This window comes from Camellia sinensis, chromosome 13 (genome assembly GCF_055761805.1).
Source record: "Camellia sinensis isolate YWXY chromosome 13, ASM5576180v1, whole genome shotgun sequence".
NCBI lineage: Eukaryota > Viridiplantae > Streptophyta > Magnoliopsida > Ericales > Theaceae > Camellia > Camellia sinensis.
In genome coordinates, this window is record NC_138973.1 from 72710660 (window position 1) to 72729833 (window position 19174).

Sequence of the window (19174 nt, forward strand, 5' to 3'; positions counted from 1 at the left end):
AACACAACAAAATGATACGGCATGAACCTTAAAACTCAGGGAATTTAGTTGCTTTCTTCGAAACAAGAGTTGGGAAAATAGTTTTCTTGGCTTGGAACCAAATAGTCATTGATAGGATGAAGAAATGAGAAATAGATGTGCTGAAATGAAAGAGGAGACACAGAGAGAGAGAAGGCGTCTCACCTACCTAGAGGAAAAAGAAAAACTTTTTTTTGGTGATTCGGACTAGTTTTCTTGTGGAATCTCACTAGATGTGCATGGCATCACACCACATGCAATAAGCTAGAAAATTATGCTTCATCTCTTTCTCAAAAAAGAAAATGAAAAAAAACAAAACAAAAAGGCTTTTTCTTTTATAAGCAGAATTTCATTAACAAAAACATCTTAAGGGGGCAACCACTGTACAAAAAGCCAAGGCCTAAAAGCAATACATCCACCTTAGCGGGGCAAACCCTGGGGTCTTCGTTTGAAGCCACTGTTGTGTGGGATGCAGTAGTGGAGAGGTTTGAGATGAGGCTTGCTTCATGAAAAAGGCAATATTATCTAGAGGGGGAAGATCAACTCTTGAAGTATTCAACAAAGCTCTGTTGATCAAAATGATTATGGAGATTTTCCATGGAAAATGAGTGTTAGTGAAGGAAAGTGGTGAAAGAGCCTATGGTAACTGGTCCATATGTTCAATTGTTGGGCCTTTCAGGATGGGAACATCATGAGGGTATGGAATGAGTTAGCTAAAAAGGTTTTCTTCAGTGAGGAATGAAAAAAATAAGATTCTGGTTGGACCGTTGGTGTGGGCATAGACCTCTAAGGGAGGTTTTCTCAGATCTATTTCATCTTATTGTGGACCCTAATGCATCTGTGCAGGAATCTACCAAATGTCTATGAAGGAATCTATCTCCTTTGGTAATGGTGGCATTTTGTAGACTCCAATGTTCACAAGCCAGTAGAGGATTGGGTGATTCATCCTATTTTGCTTTGATCTATGGTTCAAGAGTTCAACACTATGTTACCTGAAACTCCGATCGTTCCTATACAAGAAAAATGAACAGAAAGTGGTACACCATGTATTCTAAAATGTGGTATGATAGGGGAAGGATTGTATTTATCACAATAACAGAATTTAAGGTTCTTATAAAAATGAAAGAAATTTTCATTAAACATTAAACCCAAGTTTATTTTATTTTCAGTTTTGTTACCCAAACCTCACTCTCTTTAAATTTTAGTTCATTATATTTGATTTGCTTATCCTTCTAAGTAAATAAATAGGAAAATTTCCTGAATCGCTGAATTTGTTGTTTTAAAACGAAAATGTAACCATATTTCAAAATGTGTGCTCCAAAACGTAAATTGCTAGGATATAAATGTTTACTAACAACACTGGTTCAACAAGGTCACACATGGCATGGTTTTGAAAGTCACTAAGCGTGGCATTTTTTCAGTCCGTTCCTTTCACACTTGGAGAGGCATTTGGAGAAATTGTTCCCCTGTTAAGTTTTGTCTTTTTTGTATGCACTGCAGGTCAAGAGGCTATTTTGACCATTATAACCTGACAAAGAGGCATAAGGTGCCGGTAGATTGGTGTTGTATGAGTATACAGGTAGGCAAAAGCGTAAATCACCTCTTTCTTCACTGTTCCATGGTGTTTGAATTGTGGAACTTGATATGCTCTATTTTTTCTATTATCTGGTTCATTTAGTAAGGCCTTTTCACTTGGGATTCATGTTGCTTTCATAAACCCATTGGACGACAACCCATCAGACCGCATACCATTTCACATATTTGTACACCCATCAGACAACATCAATAGTCCTTTCAAGGGTTCCTTAGGGACCAATTCACTTTGAATAGATTGACTAAACACAGAAAACTTCCACAGGCAAGTGAGCATGTTTTTCACAAGATTTATCCTTACTCATGTTAGCATTCACCATTCCTCTCAAATTACTTCTCTCATTAATACCAACGCTCATTTAGGACACTTCTAGTTGGGTCCCCAAAGGCTTAATTTTGGAGACTTTGGGGATCATCAGACACTTAGACACATACCTGTACTCGAGTACATACAACAAAAAAATACACAGCTCCTACCAAAAAGGCTAGGTCTAAAATATCACTTTGAATATAATTTTCCTACTTACATATCCAAGAGCTGCCCTTGCACATATAAAACTAACAAAGCGACTCGAGATTGAATTGCGTTTAGCTCACTACAAGCTCATTTGAGATTAGCTTTCGACATAAACAAGTCAAGCTTGAACAGAATTTGAAGCTTATTAATCTTTTGCAAGCGGTTCAAATTCAACTTTGATAAATTAGTGAACACTTTGAGACTATGTTAAAAACCAAGATACTCGAGTTTGCCTCATGGTTGAATAGATTAAAGCTCTATTGACATTAGGTCAAAAGATAAACTTGCTAATTTTTTTAACAACCATATTACTATAATTCGTTTGGCTCATTTATTACCTTGCTTGCTTTTAAAGTTCAACATAGCCCTTACTAGCCAGAGTCGCAAGAAAGTCCCTCCCTTGTATCTCTTGGTGTCCTCGTCAATGGCCCACTAGACACAAATACCACAACCAACCCCTGATTAGCCCTGCTAAAAATGACCCCATACTAGTATGCCATTAAACTCACATGAGCTCATGTTGGCTCAATACCATAAGGTGTGAAGCATGGGTACTCCAAAAAGTATGTCGTACGAGGGCTGCGCACACATCAAGTAGGAGAAATACGTCTCCAATACTTTTGTTTAAAAATAATAATAATTTTGAAAGCTGGGTACAGCTTGGGTGCTTTTGTGGGTAGGACAAACAAAAATGTATTTTTTTTAAAATGTAGGCTACCAGAACAAATAAGTTGTGCCCATTTTAATAACTTAAAAAATAAAGGGTATTTTTACAATTATTACAAATTTGAGAATACTTGGGGTTCTTTTTTGCAAATATCAGGCATCATTTATATTTATCTCACGAAGCTTGTCTTTTGCACACTCTGGTAACGATCGACCAAATGATATTTGCTCTCTTTGGCAATGATCGACCTCAACACTCAATGTTTTCTATTAGCTTAAATCTGACCGCCTCTTAAATGAGAAGGGGTTAAATGTTGTCGCCGATTGTTGGACTAATGCACAAATCCTCAACAATGAAATTACTTGGTTAGCCATGTTCCTCATCATTTTGTGGTAGTTGTCTAGGGGTTTTATTTTAGGTCCACTTTTTTTGTTAGCAATTTTTAAATAGGTCTACAATAGTTAACTATTAAAGGTTTAGTAGTAGAAAAAGAAGTATGTGTAGCATTTTCATCTCAACGTAGTTAATTTTCTTTCTTTTCTTTTCTTTTTAGAGAAATTTAAGGTGTTTTTGTTCAATGTAACTTCATCATTGTAAGATAATCCTTTACAAGGGACTAACTTAAGTAAGGCAATATTTTTATCCCCTATTCTACTAATTTTGGTGATAGAAGCTCCGAGTAGGATGATCAGTCTTCCTACAGATGGATGCATGATTAGGGATTTTAAGATAGGACAAGTGGGATGAAAATCATTGTCAATCTCATGTATTCCTTTCGCAAATGATACCATTTTTTTTGTGTGGGATGAATGAAGAGCAATTGAGATTTATTTGATGCGTTTATTTGGCTTAAAAGTGATGTTGAGTTTAATGATGAATATTAAAAAGAGCAAATTGATTCTGGTGGGAGAAATGCAAAACATTCATTGTGAACTTTTTTCCCCTTTTGATAAGTAATGTCATAATATCCATGCAATTTTTTTTATTTTTTAGCAAAATCCTTTTGCACTAGATCACCCTTTTTTATTTACACAATTATTGCAAGTAAAACAAACCAACAGATAAATGGCAAAGACCCCAAGGTTCAATGTTAAACAAGAGACATACCAGTGGTGATAATTCATTGAGTAAAAACAGTGGTCTTCAAAATGCCAGCAGAATGATGAGAACAGCATTCCAACATAAAGCCAAGGCACCATAACACCAGCAATACTATGATGAACAGCCCGAAGCATTGACCCTTGTAATTTGGGCAAGTTATTGAGATTCCAGGGGCTAGCACAATATTCATCCCATTTCTCAACTTCTACAGACGCTGGTCTTTTACCATTTATGCGCGGAAACCCACTTCCATACACAGATGTGTCCAGGTCACTGCCATACATAACTTCGACTTCCCCAGCTGATCCTTCCACAATTTCCCAAAACTTTTTCTCTAATTGCACCCTCAAGGCTGGTGCCGATCCAAACCATTTCTTCTTGGCCCGATCAGCCACACGTCTGAAAGCTTCCAAGGAGAATCGCTTACCAGGCACAAAACCAAAGCTATCCTTGTCAGAATTCAAACAATCTAAGCAATACCAATTCCCAGGCGGAACCTGCTTCAAAGGTGGTGACAAACAATATATATGCCAGCCTCTATTACATCTGTCACACAACAGCATTACTTCCCCATGCAACCCACTTCTGCATTGTTCACAAATCTGATCAAGCTCTTCCTCCTCTACCTTACATGCTTTTACTCTCTCACCCTCGAGATTCTTTCGCCTTCTTTTAGAACTTGAAAAATCACACCCCTGTTGATTTTTTCTCTCACCATGCACTCCTCCCTTGCAACTCTTTCCTTTCCCTCGGTTCAACCGACTATAATAATTCTCATAATCATACAAATGCTCTCGGTATAACTGACACAATACATGCTTTGCACAATCTGAAATCTTTCCCCCTGGCGGCACAAATCGAGAAACATCCCCCCACTTCTTCTCCTTCACAACCTTATCATAACCACCGTACCGCTTCACAGCATTGAATAATTTACACAAATCCAAATCCTCCCCTTCAAAGACTATCTTCTTCTTTGACTTCCGCCCACAATGCTCCTCCAAAAACCTTTCGTACTCCAACTCAAAGGTCTTCGGATCACACGACGAGGGCCTAGCTTGTAACTGATGAATGGCTTGAGTTTTCGTCGGAAATGTGAATGAATCTAAATCTAATGCAAAAGGGGGTTTCCAACTCTTGGGTGGAACAATTTTACAAATCCCATATGGTTCAGCTTCTGGCCTGATCTTATATATGAACTCCAAAGGGTCCTTAAATTCATCCTCAGTTGGATAATACACAGGCCCTTCTGGTATATCCAATGACCCAGATGATGAAACAGTAGAACTCTGCCCTAATACCCCTTTCTCTACAGCCCTAGGTCTTCCTTTCCCCATTAAAACCCTCAAACCATATATTCAGACCAATATAACCTCATCAACACACACATGCATACATACATATATATATAATTGTAATTTCTAGGGTTTCAGACGTACCTTCTTGGAGGAGTGCTTGAGGTTCTGAGCTTTTGGCTATGGATTCGGCTAAGTCTTCTCTCTCTTAGGGTTTTTTTTTTTTTTTTTTTTAAAAGGGTGTGAGCAGAGAGAGCAGAGAGAGTTTTTCGTGGGAGATTTTTGGAAGTTCCGTTTTTCTAGGTTAGATTTTTAGGGTCTAAAAATAGCAAAAATATACGAGGAAAATTTAATGGGGGTTTTGATTGGTGTATCTTTCGTCATTATTGTGTTTTTTTGTTTTTTTTTTTTTTTGCGAGCTCTTTATCGGGAAAAATTATTCACTCTAAAATTCTCCAAATATCAAAAATATAAAAAATATATAAATAAAAAATTAATATATTTTTCGTATATTTATATATTTATTAATTTTTTAAAAAAAATTTCACAGATATTTTATTTTTAAATACATAAGATGCATCTAAAAAAAATTTAAAAAAAAACTTAAAATCTTAAAAATATTCATTAAAATACAAAAAATAAAAAATTTAATTTTCAAAAAATTAAAATCAAACACGGTGGGTCTTGTATACTAATCACAATTTATTATATTTTTAATACAAATTTATAAAAAATAAATAAATAAATAAATAAATAAACATTATTAGGATGTCAGAGCATCTCCAACGGTGTACCAAATGTTTCACCAAATCTGAGTCAAAAAGGGGTCATTTCCTTAATTTGATACTTCGCGCTCCAACGGTTCAACATCAAATTCGTTTCATCAAATTTGCGCTGGGCAACCGGTTGGTTGACCGGCCGGCCGGTCAACCGGTAACGGCAAAATATATATATATTTTTTTTTACCGTTTTGAACCTTTTTTTTTTAACTTTTTGAACTTTTGGTGGTTGACCGGGTGGTCAACCGGGTGGTCGACCACCTAGGCAAAATATTTTTTTTTTTTTTGACTGGTTTCAACCTTTTTGTGAACGGTCTGAACTTTCTCCGGGGCGACCGGTTGGTTAACCGGTTGGTCAACCGGATGGTCGACCCGTTCGTCTCATCCCAACGGTTAGGAACAGTGATTTGGTGAAATGCTTCGCCTGCACTCAGTTTGGTACCATTTTTGCTGAATTCTGAATTTGATATCGATTTGGTGAAACCGTTGGAGTTTAAAAAAGTGACTTTTTCACCAAATTTTAAATTTGATGTCAGGTTTGGTTCACCGTTGGAGATGGTCTCAGGAAACGTTGTGGTAAAACCAACCAATAACTTCTCATTTATCGGGTATATGTTGTTGTTGTAGTGACACGTGTTGTTTTGTATGTTACCAATAGGTGTTGATGGATTTTGTAGAGTCACGCGCTGTTGGTGAGAGTGTGAATCTGTTAGACGATACGAGTGCAGGTTAAGAAACCGTCTCGGTTTGTTAACTAATTTCTCGGTTTTGAGCTTACGTGTCAGAGATCGAGAGTTAAAACGGACGGACGAGATGATGACGGAGTCAAAAGTGGGACCTTATGGCTGTGGACTAACAATTCAGTGTGGGTAGTGAATTAAATTACTAGCCATTTGTCAAATTTTTTTTTAGCCAAGTTTGGAAAGACTAAATAAGTGTACTTTTTAACTTTTTTTTTATATTATGTATAAAAAAAGTAGAGATGAGATGTTGATTGATGTGACCTAAAAAAGATAAAAAGATGAAATAAATGCACTTTTTTAAATTAGTCAAACTTGACCTTATTATTTTTCTTAATCCCATCATATCTATATCTATACTATCTAGCAAAGGGGTATTTTAAACGAGAAGAACTATCTAAAACATAGGGATGCCTAAAAAAATTAAAAAAATTATTAAAAAAATTTTAAAAGTTAAATATTTATATAGAAAAGTCAAAATTTTAATTTTTTCTCTCTTTTTATAAAAAATATAAAAAATTAACTCAAACATACTAATTCTTTTCACCTCATATTTTAATAAAAAAATTACTAAAATAACTTATTCCCAACCAATCCTTAATATTAAATTCCTTAATTTTTATATTTTTAAACAATTAAAAAATCTCTTATTAGTTAACTCTCAGTTACCTATTGTAGGGATATATTTCTTGAGTCCTAACACGTGGCCAAGATGACGCTGACGTGTCAGCCGAGGTGCCACGTGCCTAGGTTATGATGCCGAGGTTATCTCGGCAAGGCCAAGGTTATCTCCGAAGATATCGAAATCCGAGATAAACGGATAAGAGACAAGAGTCCTAGAATGAGGAAGGACTTTAGCATGGATAAGGATAAAGCTCTTAAGGAGTTTATCTTTATCTCTTTAAGAGTCTAGGTAAAGCACTAAGCAAGAGTCCATTGAAGCTAGGCTTCTGTTGGGACAAGGATTGTGTTGGCTATAAAAGAGAAGCGCCCCCATGGGTCTAAGGTACGAATTTTATATTCTGAACAGTGAGTTTAGCACTGTTGATTATCTTTGAGAGATATACTGACTTGATCGTCGGAGGGCCCCCGGGTGGACGAACCACCGCCGGAATCTTCTCTTTCTGTTGCAGGTAAACCAGGTGTCATCTATTCTGCCAGTTCTCTCCAACTGAATACTGAGTTGGGCAGTGTGATCAGAAAATCACTCACACAATTTGGCGCCATCTGTGGAAAAGAAATGAGAATAGATGGCCAGTGACGGACAGAAGGAAAAGATTGGGGACGACACTCCTGCTGGGAATGGCAGACCTATCGACCTTGACGTCGAAGGAGACAACCACAACACAGAAACTCGTGACCAAAATCACAGCAAGAAAGACATCAGCCAGGATGGTGACGCACCAAAAAAGCCAGATCGAAGTGGGTACTACAATGAGGATGACCTCCAGGTATGGAATGATAGATGCCTGCGAAGGGACGAAGAAGTAAAAGAGATGGCAAACAAATTGGCAAACCTGCAGTCAATCGTCAATTTCACGATGCAAAATAACGTCATGCAGCCACCGTTCCTGCTGCAGGACACGCCGATTCCAGCGGCCAATGCCCAGAAGAGAGGGCAGAAAACAATCCCCGTAGCCCCTCAGCACAACGGAAGCGAAAGATACTCTCACCGACCTTTCGAGGAGGTCGGACGAAGAGAGTCAAGAAGAGAAGAATCACGGAGGACGCATCGCACAAAGGAGGCAGACCCCAAAGAACATCGGCATGTTCAGGGGCAGGCACTGTACTTCGATACAACTCATAGAGAAGGGTCGAAGAGGACTCACTGCGAAACTGAGAGTAGTGCACCAAAAAGACTAAAAGCAGGAGATAGCTGAGCTCCTAGGCGGACAAAAGAGGACTTAAGAGGTTACCTCAAAAGGAAACAATAGAATGCCGATGCCGAGGTAACTTCCCCAGATAAGCCGAGGACACCATTCTCGGTGGTGTTGGACAGGTTTGAGGCGCCAAAGAGATTCAGTATGCCAAGGTTTCAAATATACGATGGTAAGTCAAACCCCAACTTCCACGTTGAATTATATTTGAACTCAATGGCATTGTATAATGGGAACGAGTCGTTGCTCTGCAAAGTGTTCCCCTCATCCTTTGGGGAGATTGCATCAGATTGGTTCCACAAATTACCAAAATGAAGCATGAAGACTTGGGAAGGCCTGGCCGAGATGTTTGTGGCCAGGTTCGTAACAAACAAGCAGCAGCCATTGCGGGTGGATGCATTGATGGCTTTGAAGATCAGTAAGGATGAAGGCCTTAGGGCCTATGCAAAAAGATACTATGAGGTATTCAACCGAATACCAGAATGTAATCAAGAGGTGGTGGTCGTATCTTTCAAGAACGGCCTGAAAGACAATTGTCCATTTCGAAAGTCTTTGGCAAAAACATTGCCAAAAAGCATAGAAGAGTTTATGGCGAGAATCGAGAAATATGCCAGAGCCAAGGAAGACACGTCGGGGACTAAGGAAACAAAGCAAGAGAAAGGAAACGGCTCGCCGAAACGAGGTAACAATGGATCGAGCAAACCAGAAACAGAACTGAGGGCTGTACAGGTAGTGACAACTGTGTTCCGAATCCAAATTCACAAAGTCCTGGAATAAATTCGGAATCAACCCTATTTCAGAGCACCAGCAAGGGCTCCAGGAGAATTTATGGGAAGAAACCTTGGTAGACATTGTGCTTACCACAATGAAAACAGGCATATGACTCAGGGCTGCAGAGCCCTGAAAACACACTTGGAAGACCTGGTGAGACAAGGCCATCTGAGAGACCTTGTTGATGAAGCCAAAACAAGGAAAGAACATGTAAGACTGTCTCAGGCACTAGCAGCTCCGCCTCCTCCAGCACAGCAACCTCAGGCAGAAGGACCTCGGGTAATTAATGTAATTTACTCGAAGGTCAACAAGAACGAAATTAGAAGGGAGACCCAAATGGTGAAGCACTTGCAGCATGTCTACCAAGTCGGAGAGAAGAGACATCGGGCAGAGGAGTGCCAAGAACCAGTAGTGTCCTTTTCTGAAGCTGACCTTGAGATGGTGCAGCATTCGTATAATGATGCCTTGGTAGTATCCCTCTAGGTTGGGGAATGCCAAGTAAAGCGCATCCTAATTGACCAAGGCAGCTCTTGTGACATCATGTACGTCCGATGTTACAAGGAGCTCGGCCTTCACCCAGACGACATGGAGCAATCCAATAGCCCAATGGTCGGGTTTAATGGAACGCCGACATGGCCACTGGGAACAACTGGCTTGGAGGTGCAGGCAGGCACCAGGAAGATAACAACAGAGTTCACCGTAATTGACACACCCTCCCCTTACAACATCATTTTGGGAAGGCCATGGTTGCATGCAATGAGAGTTGTTCCCTCAACTTTGTATCAACTATTGTAGTTCCCAACAGAGTATGGGATCGAGGAAGTCAGAGGAGATCAGCTGCAGGCAAAGAGTTGCTTCATGGCAGCAATGAAATCCACCTGCAGCATTCGAAAACCAGAGAAGGCATAAATCAAAGACGAGGACGTGGAGGTCCTAGAGGATGTCGGCAAGGAGCCGGCCGAAAAGAGTGAAGAAACACTGAAGAAAATCCTCGTCCAAGAGGGGGATGAAGAACGCTTCTTCTTCTCGGCTCGAGCCTAGTCGAAGAAAAAGAAAGAGAGATAGAAGCTTTCTTGAGAGCAAATATTGAGGTGTTCGCATGGACGCCCTACGAAATGCCTGGCATTGACCCCGAGGTCACTTGCCATAAACTGAACGTTGATAGATCGGCTAAACCGATAGTCCAACGAGTAAGAAAACTGACGTTGATACACGTTGAAGCAGTAGAGGAGGAAGTAGACAGACTTCTCAAGGCCAGGGCCATTCAAGAAGTAGATTACCCAACATGGCTATCAAACACAGTGGTGGTAAAGAAAAAGAATGGTAAATGGAGGGTCTGCGTAGACTTTACTAACCTGAACAAAGCCTGTCCCAAAGACAGCTTCCCTCTACCCAAGATTGACCAGCTTGTAGACGCCACTTCAGGGCATGGATGAGCTTCCTGGATGCATACAAAGGGTACCATCAGATAGCCATGTACCCCCTAGATGAAGAGAAGACTGCGTTTATCACTCCCAAAGGGATGTACTGCTACAGAGCAATGCCTTTCGGGTTAAAAAACATAGGAGCAACTTACCAAAGACTAGTAACCAAGATGTTCAAACACCTGATTGGCAGAACGGTAGAAGTCTACATTGATGACATGGTCGGGAAGACCAAGGAATCTGAAGGTCATCTGGCCGACTTGAAAGCAGTCTTTGACATTCTTAAAATATATCGGCTCCGACTCAATGCAGCGAAGTGTGCATTTAGAGTAGGATCTGGTAAGTTTTTAGGATACTTGGTGACTAGAAGAGGCATTGAGGCCAGCCCAGATTAGATTAAGGTCATCCTGGAATTGAAAAGCCCAACGTTGGCAAAACAGATACAAATATTGACTGGAAGGGCCGCAGCCTTGAACAGGTTCATAAGCAGAAGCTCAGACAAGTGTAAACTTTTCTTCAACTTAGTGAAGAAAGCCACAGATTTCTTATGGAGAGAAGAATGCGAGGCCGCTCTGGTCGACCTGAAGAAGTACTTGACCACAGCTCCGGTCCTTTCAAATCTAGAACCTAAAGAAGAGCTATTCCTGTACTTAGCAGCTTCAGAACACACAGTCAGCGCAGTGGTAATCCGAGAAGAAAAAGGGGAGCAACGGGCTGTTTACTATGTAAGTAAAACCCTAGCCGATGCAGAAACGAGGTATCTGCCCTTAAAGAAATTAGCACTGGCTTTAGTAATGACTTCAAAGAAGCTGAAACATTACTTTCAGGCCCATAAAATTGTGGTGCTAACAGAGCACCCCTTGAAGTCTTTGCTACAACAAGGAGACTTGACAGGAAGAATAGACAGATGGACAGTGGCTTTGGGCTAGTATGACTTAGAGTACAAACCCAGAACATCAATCAAAGGCCAAGTTTTGGCCGACTTCGTGGCTGAGTTCACACCAGAATCCATCGTACATCGGGCTCCGTTGAGCCGAGGTGAACGATGTCCAAGCAAGCAAGGAGAAGCCTAGCCAAATGCAACAAAACAACGGAAAAAGGAAAAACTCATACCCTACAGCATTTACATCGGCAACTCCTTTCAATTGTTTGTTAATGGGAGCTCAAACCAGCAAGGAGCGAGGGCAGGAGTAGTACTAGTATCTCCAAATGGAGAAGTATTGGAACGGTCCATTAGATTGGGGTTCAAGGCCTCAAACAATGAAGCAGAATATAAAGCATTGATTGCAGGACTAAAGCTGGCAGTTGCAGCAGAAGCAGATGAGGTAATAGTCTTCTGTGACTTCCAGCTTATAGTCAACCAGACAACGGGTGAGTTTGCAGCCCGAGATGAAAGGATGTCAGCCTACGCAAAGGAAGTCAACAGGTTAGTAGCTTTGTTTCATAATTGTCGATTACATCATGTTAGCCGAGATGATAACAGTCACGTCGATGTACTAGCCAATCTGGCCAATGCAATACAACTTGGAAAAGCAAGGACGATCATGGTCGAATACTTGTCGGGCCCGAGCATCGAACCAATGACCACAGAACACGAAGCAATGTGTGTGGACATGGGACCAAGTTGGATGGATGCAATTGTTGCATTCCTGAAAGAAGGAAAGCTGCCAGATGACCACAAGGAAGCACACAAGATCAGATTGAAGTCGGCAAGATTCAGTCTAACAGCAGAAGAGCATCTCTACAGAAAATCTTTCACTAGACCCCTTTTAAGGTGTGTACACCCATCACAAGTTGAAGATTTTTTATATGAAATACATGAAGGAGTCTGTGGAAGCCACACCGAGGGTAGATCACTAGCCCATAGGGCCATTACCCAGGGGTATTGGTGGCCCTACATGCAAAAAGACGCAGAAGCCTATGTCAAGAAGTGTGAAAAATGCCAAAGGTTTGCAGCACTGATACACCAGCCAGCAGCAGACCTTAACCCAGTATCCAGTCCTTAGCCATTTGCCTAATGGGGCATGGATCTCGTTGGGCAACTGACCCAAGCAACTGGACAAAGAAAGTACCTGCTGGTAGCAACAAATTACTTCACCAAGTGGATAGAGGCTGAGCCCTTAGCCAAGATTCGAGATATAGACGTGATGAACTTCTTGTGGAAGAACATCATCACCAGATTTGGGATTCCGAGAACAATAGTCGCTGACAATGAAACACAATTTGACAGCAAGCTAATCAATAACTTCTGTGCAAAGTTCAAGATCAAGAACTACTTTTCAACCCCAAGCTTTCCTTAAAGCAATGGTCAAGCAGAAGCATCCAACAAAGTAATCCTAAATGGGATAAAAAATGGGCTGCAGGCAGCAAAAGGAAAGTGGGTGGATGAACTACCAAACGTGCTCTAGGCATATCGGACTACGCCGAGAAGATCAACGGGGGAATCCCCCTTTGCCATGACCTATGGCACAAAAGCGGTCATTCCACTTGAAGTCGGCATCCCTGGGATCAGAACCCAAGGAGCAGAAAGTGGGACTAATGATATACTCTTAGCCCGAGATCTGGATCTACTAGAAGAAAGAAGAAAGAAAGCTGCAATTCAGCTAACAGCCTACCAACAGCAGCTTGCCAGAGCTTATAATAAGAGAGTCAACCCAAGGGAGTTCCAAGTCGGCAACCTAGTCTTGAGAAAAGTCGTCGGCAACAAGAAGGATCCCAAGGAGGGCAAGCTTGGCCCAAACTGGGAAGGACCCTACAGAATTACTTCGATATTGGGCAACGGGGCATATCGGCTTGAAGATAGTGAGGGCAAAGAGTTGCCAAGACCTTGGAATACTTGTAATCTGAAGTTTTTCTACCATTAGATTTTCCTTGTTATTTGCCGATATCATGAATAAAATTTTAGCAGAATTCTTCTATATTTGTGACTAATGAAGATACATAACGTTGTTTCGAAATACGTGCATAATGAGACCCCAAGTTGAACTTAGGTTTACATTAGGGGGCAGAGAGAAGAAATGATGTTTAACACTTGTTGAAACTTGAGAAAAGTTTGCAAGTTGAAGTTAAACCGATATGATGTTTAACACTTGTTGAAACTTGAGAAAAGTTTACAAGTTGAAGTTAAACCGATATGATGTTTAACACTTGTTGAAACTTGAGAAAAGTTTACAAGTTGAAGTTAAATCGATATGATGTTTAACACTTGTTGAAACTTGAGAAAGGTTTACAAGTTGAAGTTAAACCGATATGATGTTTAACACTTGTTGAAACTTAAAAAGTTTACAAGTTAAAGTTAAGCCGAGATTATGATTAGCACTTGTTGAAACTTATGAAAAGTTTACAAGTTGAAGTTACACTAAGGTAAAACACTTGTTGAAGTTTTATGAAACTAAGGTTATGTTTTAGAAAGGTACTTAGGTACTTGCCGAGATAAATCATCAGTTTACCGAGGTGTTTCACCCCGAGAAGGTTGCACAAGACTAAAGAGCATTTTTGAAGACAAAATTATTCTAAGTATGGAATCATACAAGAGTAATATAGAGAAGGCACACATACAAGCATTCATAAAAGAAAGTTATATTAAAAAGTTGACATATCGGCCAAAGCCTACAATTGTTCCCAAAAGAAGAAAAGCAAAAATACAAAAGATGAAAGAAAATGACATCTCGGCAGTAGGCTGGGTTTGGACCTCGGAGGACTACTGAGAGGACATCTCGGCAACCTTCTCGACCGCAAGTTCAGCATCAATTTCTTTAAGGGTTTCGTCTAGGCTCTTGTCGGTAGGGGGAACGTCCGATGACGCTTTCTCTGGAGTAGCATCCTTGGGAACTTCCTCATCCTCCTCATCCTAAGTCAAGTCTAGGACGTGCTCATTTTGAGGAGAAGACTTGGTCCAAGCAACATCTTTTGACTTCCTCACCAGAACCTCCTTCTGAGATTCAGAGTCGTCATCAGATTAAGTTGGAGTTTGAGGGAATGGAAGAGGAATGGTGTCGGCGTTCCTAAGGGTCGAGTCCTCGGGGACTTCAAGCTTTTTTAGAAGAGACATCCAACCAAGGGTAAAACCCTTGTTGCATGCCTGCTTCACTTGCTTTTTATAGTCCGCCGTGACATTGGCCACCCCTTCGTTGTAGCCCTTCTCGTCGGCGGCCTTAACCTCGGCCTCTTTGGTGGCCAGGGCGTCTTGAAGCTCCCTTTGGGCCTCGGCCATCTTGTCTTCAGCCTCTCTCTTATGGGCCTCAAGAACCTTCTTGATGGCCTCGACAGACTTTGTCTTTTCTTCGGCATCATTTTAGGCTTTTATGGCAGCCTCGGCCTGGTTTTCTAACTTTTTCATTTTTGACTACAAACCTTTGTTGGCCTTTTGAAGACTAGAGACCTCCCTCTTCATTTTGGCCAGTCTCTCTCGATTCTCAAAAGATTGAACTGAGAAAGAATGGGCGTGCTGGATGGCCTGACAATAAACAGAGCAGAAGTTGTTAGAAAAAATTACAAGTATGGAAAAAACAGACAGAAATAAAAAGTTGTTAGATAAAGACACTTACTTGAACGGAGCGTTGAAGTATCAGGGCGTAATTCTCATACTCGCTCAACTCGGCATTTCGGTCAAGATCGTCGGGGAGGAGCAATGCAGTGCTGAGAGCTACGCCGATATTTATGTCATCGGTGCTATCACTAGCCATAACTGGCTTATCTTCTAGAGTGATTTTTGGGGCCCAGGGGGCATCATATTTTTTGGACCCCGAGGTGGTTGTAGAAGATGACCTCGGCCTCTTTGTTTTCAGAGAATCAGAAGGTTGGGCCTCGACACGCCTCTTCTTCGCGGTAGGCTTGGACTTGTCACTCTCATGCAATTTAGAAATCGGCAAGGTGTTCTCAGTATCAACCTGAGTCACCTTGGCCTTTGGTTGAGCCTTTTTAATTCTTTTTTGTTTTTGTGGAGGCTGGGTTTGCGCTGGTGGAGCATCAACAGTTGATGGGATGCTGGCCAAGAGATCCTTTGCAACAGCTTTTTGACGACCCATCTCAGCTGCAAAAGTGGTTCGTCGCCGGCGTTGTCGTTGGGATATCGGGATCAGGTATGGAGCCGAGGTTGACGGCTGCTCAGCTGGATCAGAGGTTGATCCTTGGTATGTCCGAGATGTGGATGCGACTTCTAGAGTTGTGACAGAAGGTGGAGAAAGGCTTTTTTTCTTCGCCTTTGGGACGTCGGGAAGAGCCGACTTATACGTCAGAATGAAATTAAGAAGCAGAGGGGCCTTCCGCTTGTGGACCGGCAAATTCAGTAGTTTCTTCAAGTCTTTGTTGGGGAAGAAAGACTGACGAAAGCCCTTTGGTGGCTGAGGGAGAACTGCAAAAAAGAAAAAAGCATAGACATTAGAGCAAAAATGTTGAAAACTTTATGCAAGAAAGTAAGGAAACTTGTGAAGGGTGACTCTTACCAGCGACTTTCCCAAAAACTGTTTAACTTAGGGGATAAAGGTGGAGGTCATCGTTTGGCTGAAACTCCCAATTACCCAAAACGATGAAGTAATCATCCCCCGCTCCCTTGTTGGAGTCGTGGAGGTCGGCAACAATTTTATATTCTGTAGACCTCGGCTTGAGGTAATAGATATGGCCTTTTTCTAATTTCAGGCAACACATGGTATAACAGAACTGGAAGTCGGCAAGAGTGAACTTAGCATTCTCTTGTTTGGCTAAGGCTATGGTACTATTAATAATTCAGTAGGAATTGATAGTAAGTTGCATTGGGTTCAACCTATAGAAATGAAGGATTTCACGGAAGAAAGGGTCAAGTGGAAATCTAAGTCCACACTCAATAAACGCTACTACTGGGAAAGGCATGAGGTTTACATCGGGCATAATGGAGTCGTCATCCCCAACCAACCTCAGATAGACGTCGGCGGGGATGGAAAATTCTCGCCTAAAGTATTCCAATTTTGTCGGGGTGTCTACTCTATGTTTCCACATGCCCATGATATTGGCTTAAACTGAAAAGGTTGGATTTTAAAAGGGGTATCTCTAAAGGGTTTTTTATGGACCTCAGCTAAAGCTGGAAGATACACAGAATGTGTGGGAATAGTTTCAGTTTTCCTAAAAAATCGAGGGTTCTACAAGCAAATCCCAAACCAAGATCTATGAACGCAAGGATTGAATATAAGAATCTGGAAAAACATGGCAAACAGAAACAAGAATACGATTCAGATTCAAGAACAAAGATGGACTATCAAGAACATCGCAAGAACAAAGGGAATGAAGTCAAGAACAGTGGCAAAAGTGCAAAAAAGTTATGAACAGTGCGTATACTCAAGACATGGGCAAAAAGCAAGGTTGTGACATAAATATGTTCAGATACAAGATTCATCAATTAAAAATTTTAGTAAAACAGCAATGGTGACTAGTGATGAAACAGAATTTCTTAGAGCACAACAAGAATTAAAACCAGAATGAGTGCTGACTTACCAGAGAAAAGAAGCCAATGCTTGAGATCGCCGAAGTTAGAAGAACGGCGGTAATGGAACAAGTTGGCAAGAACTTCGCCGGAAGAAGTGAAACAGCGGTGGCGGCAGAGCTTCAAAGCTTAGAATAATAGAGGATGAGAGAAAGCAAGAGAGAGAAAAAGTTTGAAAAAAGATGATAAAAAGTGAAAAGACGAAAGGTGGAAAACAGGTTTTGTCAAAAAACTTGAAACGGAGGCAAAAACAGGGCAATTAATGCGCCTGGAACAGCTAATACGTCAAACGGCGCATGAAGGCGCAAGACGACTTACAAGCGCGTCACAAGTACGAGCCAGTAAGAGAAGGACACGTAGCTAAAACGGTTGAATTGTGATGCATGACAGCTTATACGCGAGAAGAAGTTCTTGGAATTCTTGATCTTTGAGAAGACATGTCAGCCAAATAGTGATGAGTTCGGCTTACATCGATGTACTGACAGGAAGTACCGATATAGGTTCCATCACCTCAGAATACCAAGGTAATAGAACCTAGGGGACAGTTGTGGGGATATATTTCCTGAGTCTCAACACGTGGCCAAGGTGACACCGACGTGTCTGCCGAGGTGCCACGTGTCCAGGTTATGACGTCGAGGTTATCTCGGCAAGGCCGAGGTTATCTCCGAAGATATCGAAATTTGAGATAAACGGATAAGAGACAAGAGTCCTAGAATGAGGAAGGACTTTAGCATGGATAAGGATAAAGCTCTTAGGGAGTTTATCTTTATCTCTTGGAGAGTCCAGGTAAAGCACTAAGCAAGAGTCCATTGAAGCTAGGCTTCTGTTGGGACAAGGATTGTGTTGGCTATAAAAGAGAGGCACCCCCATGGGTCTAAGGTACAAATTTTATATTATGAATAGTGAGTTTAGCACTATTGATTATCTTTAAGAGATATACTAACTTGATCGTCGGAGTGCCCCCAGGTGGACGAACCACTGCCGGAATCTTCTCTTTCTGTTGCAGGTCAGCTAGGTGTCATCTATTCTGCCAGTTCTCTCCAGCTGAATACTGAGTTGGGCAGTGTGATCGGAAAATCACTCACACACCTATTAAAATAAACTTTAATTATTGGAAGCTCAATCCATAAGTCCATTTTATAGATAGATCCACGCGCTTTTTGTTTGGGTCAATAAGGATAGTCGCATATCATGTTTATCTGTTGAAATTAGAGAGAGAGAGAGTGCTTGGTCTTCCTCTTTATCTCTCTCTATTTCTCTCTCTCAGCACTTTCATCCATATGTATAATCAAACTCATTTTTCTCTAAACCCAACTCTCTCTCTTTGAATCCATAGCTACTTCAGTTCTTATGGCTTTCGAGAAGCTGAAGGCGGTCAATGTTGAAGGTGAGAAAACCGGTAGCTGAGTTTAGTGGGTCTTGGTTGGGTTTGAGATTCGAGTAAGGGACAACGATGTTGAAGATCCGAGTTGGCCCGAACTAGTCAATCCACGAGTTGACCAGGTCGCCGCTTTTGAGATCAACATCAATGGTGTTTAGATCAACGATCTAGGTTGAAACCATCAAGTTTAGATCTAAACCCACATGGTTCCATTGATGTCCATGAATTGTACGTCCATAAGAGTTCAAATTTGACTACGACAGTTCTAATCAAGCCACCTATTTGGTCAGAGATCATCGGAGCCGATGATTTTACCTCCAAAATCAATAGCCCTATGGATATGGATGTGGGCGTGGGTGTAGGTGTGTGTGTGTACGGATGATGGATTGTCTGTATGTATGCATATAAAAGTTGTATTTTCTTAAACTTGGAAAACAATTTGGGAAAATTATTATGCTTTCAATGCCTCATTTGTTTGTTTGTTTGTTTGTTATGGTTTTTCGAAGATAATTTGTTGAAGTTGTATACTGAGACTCTTCGTTATTGATAAAAAGTTT

At 41.0% G+C, this 19174-nt stretch overlaps 1 protein-coding gene across 2 annotated transcripts in view; it reads right to left on the minus strand.

Annotated features, from left to right (window-relative positions):
• Positions 1–5531, minus strand: part of LOC114288990 (transcription factor jumonji (jmjC) domain-containing protein) — a 32111-nt gene extending 26580 nt beyond the window's left edge. The window contains exon 1 of one of the 2 annotated variants that reach the window (XM_028232628.2): positions 3903–5531. Coding sequence is in view for 1 of the 2 variants with exons in the window: in XM_028232626.2 (XP_028088427.2) it covers positions 3903–5233 (1331 nt within the window). In the remaining variant the exon portion in view is untranslated. The remainder of the gene's footprint in view (positions 1–3902) is intronic. The other variant, XM_028232626.2, reaches the window with a different exon arrangement.
• Between the last annotated feature and the right edge of the window lie 13643 nt (positions 5532–19174).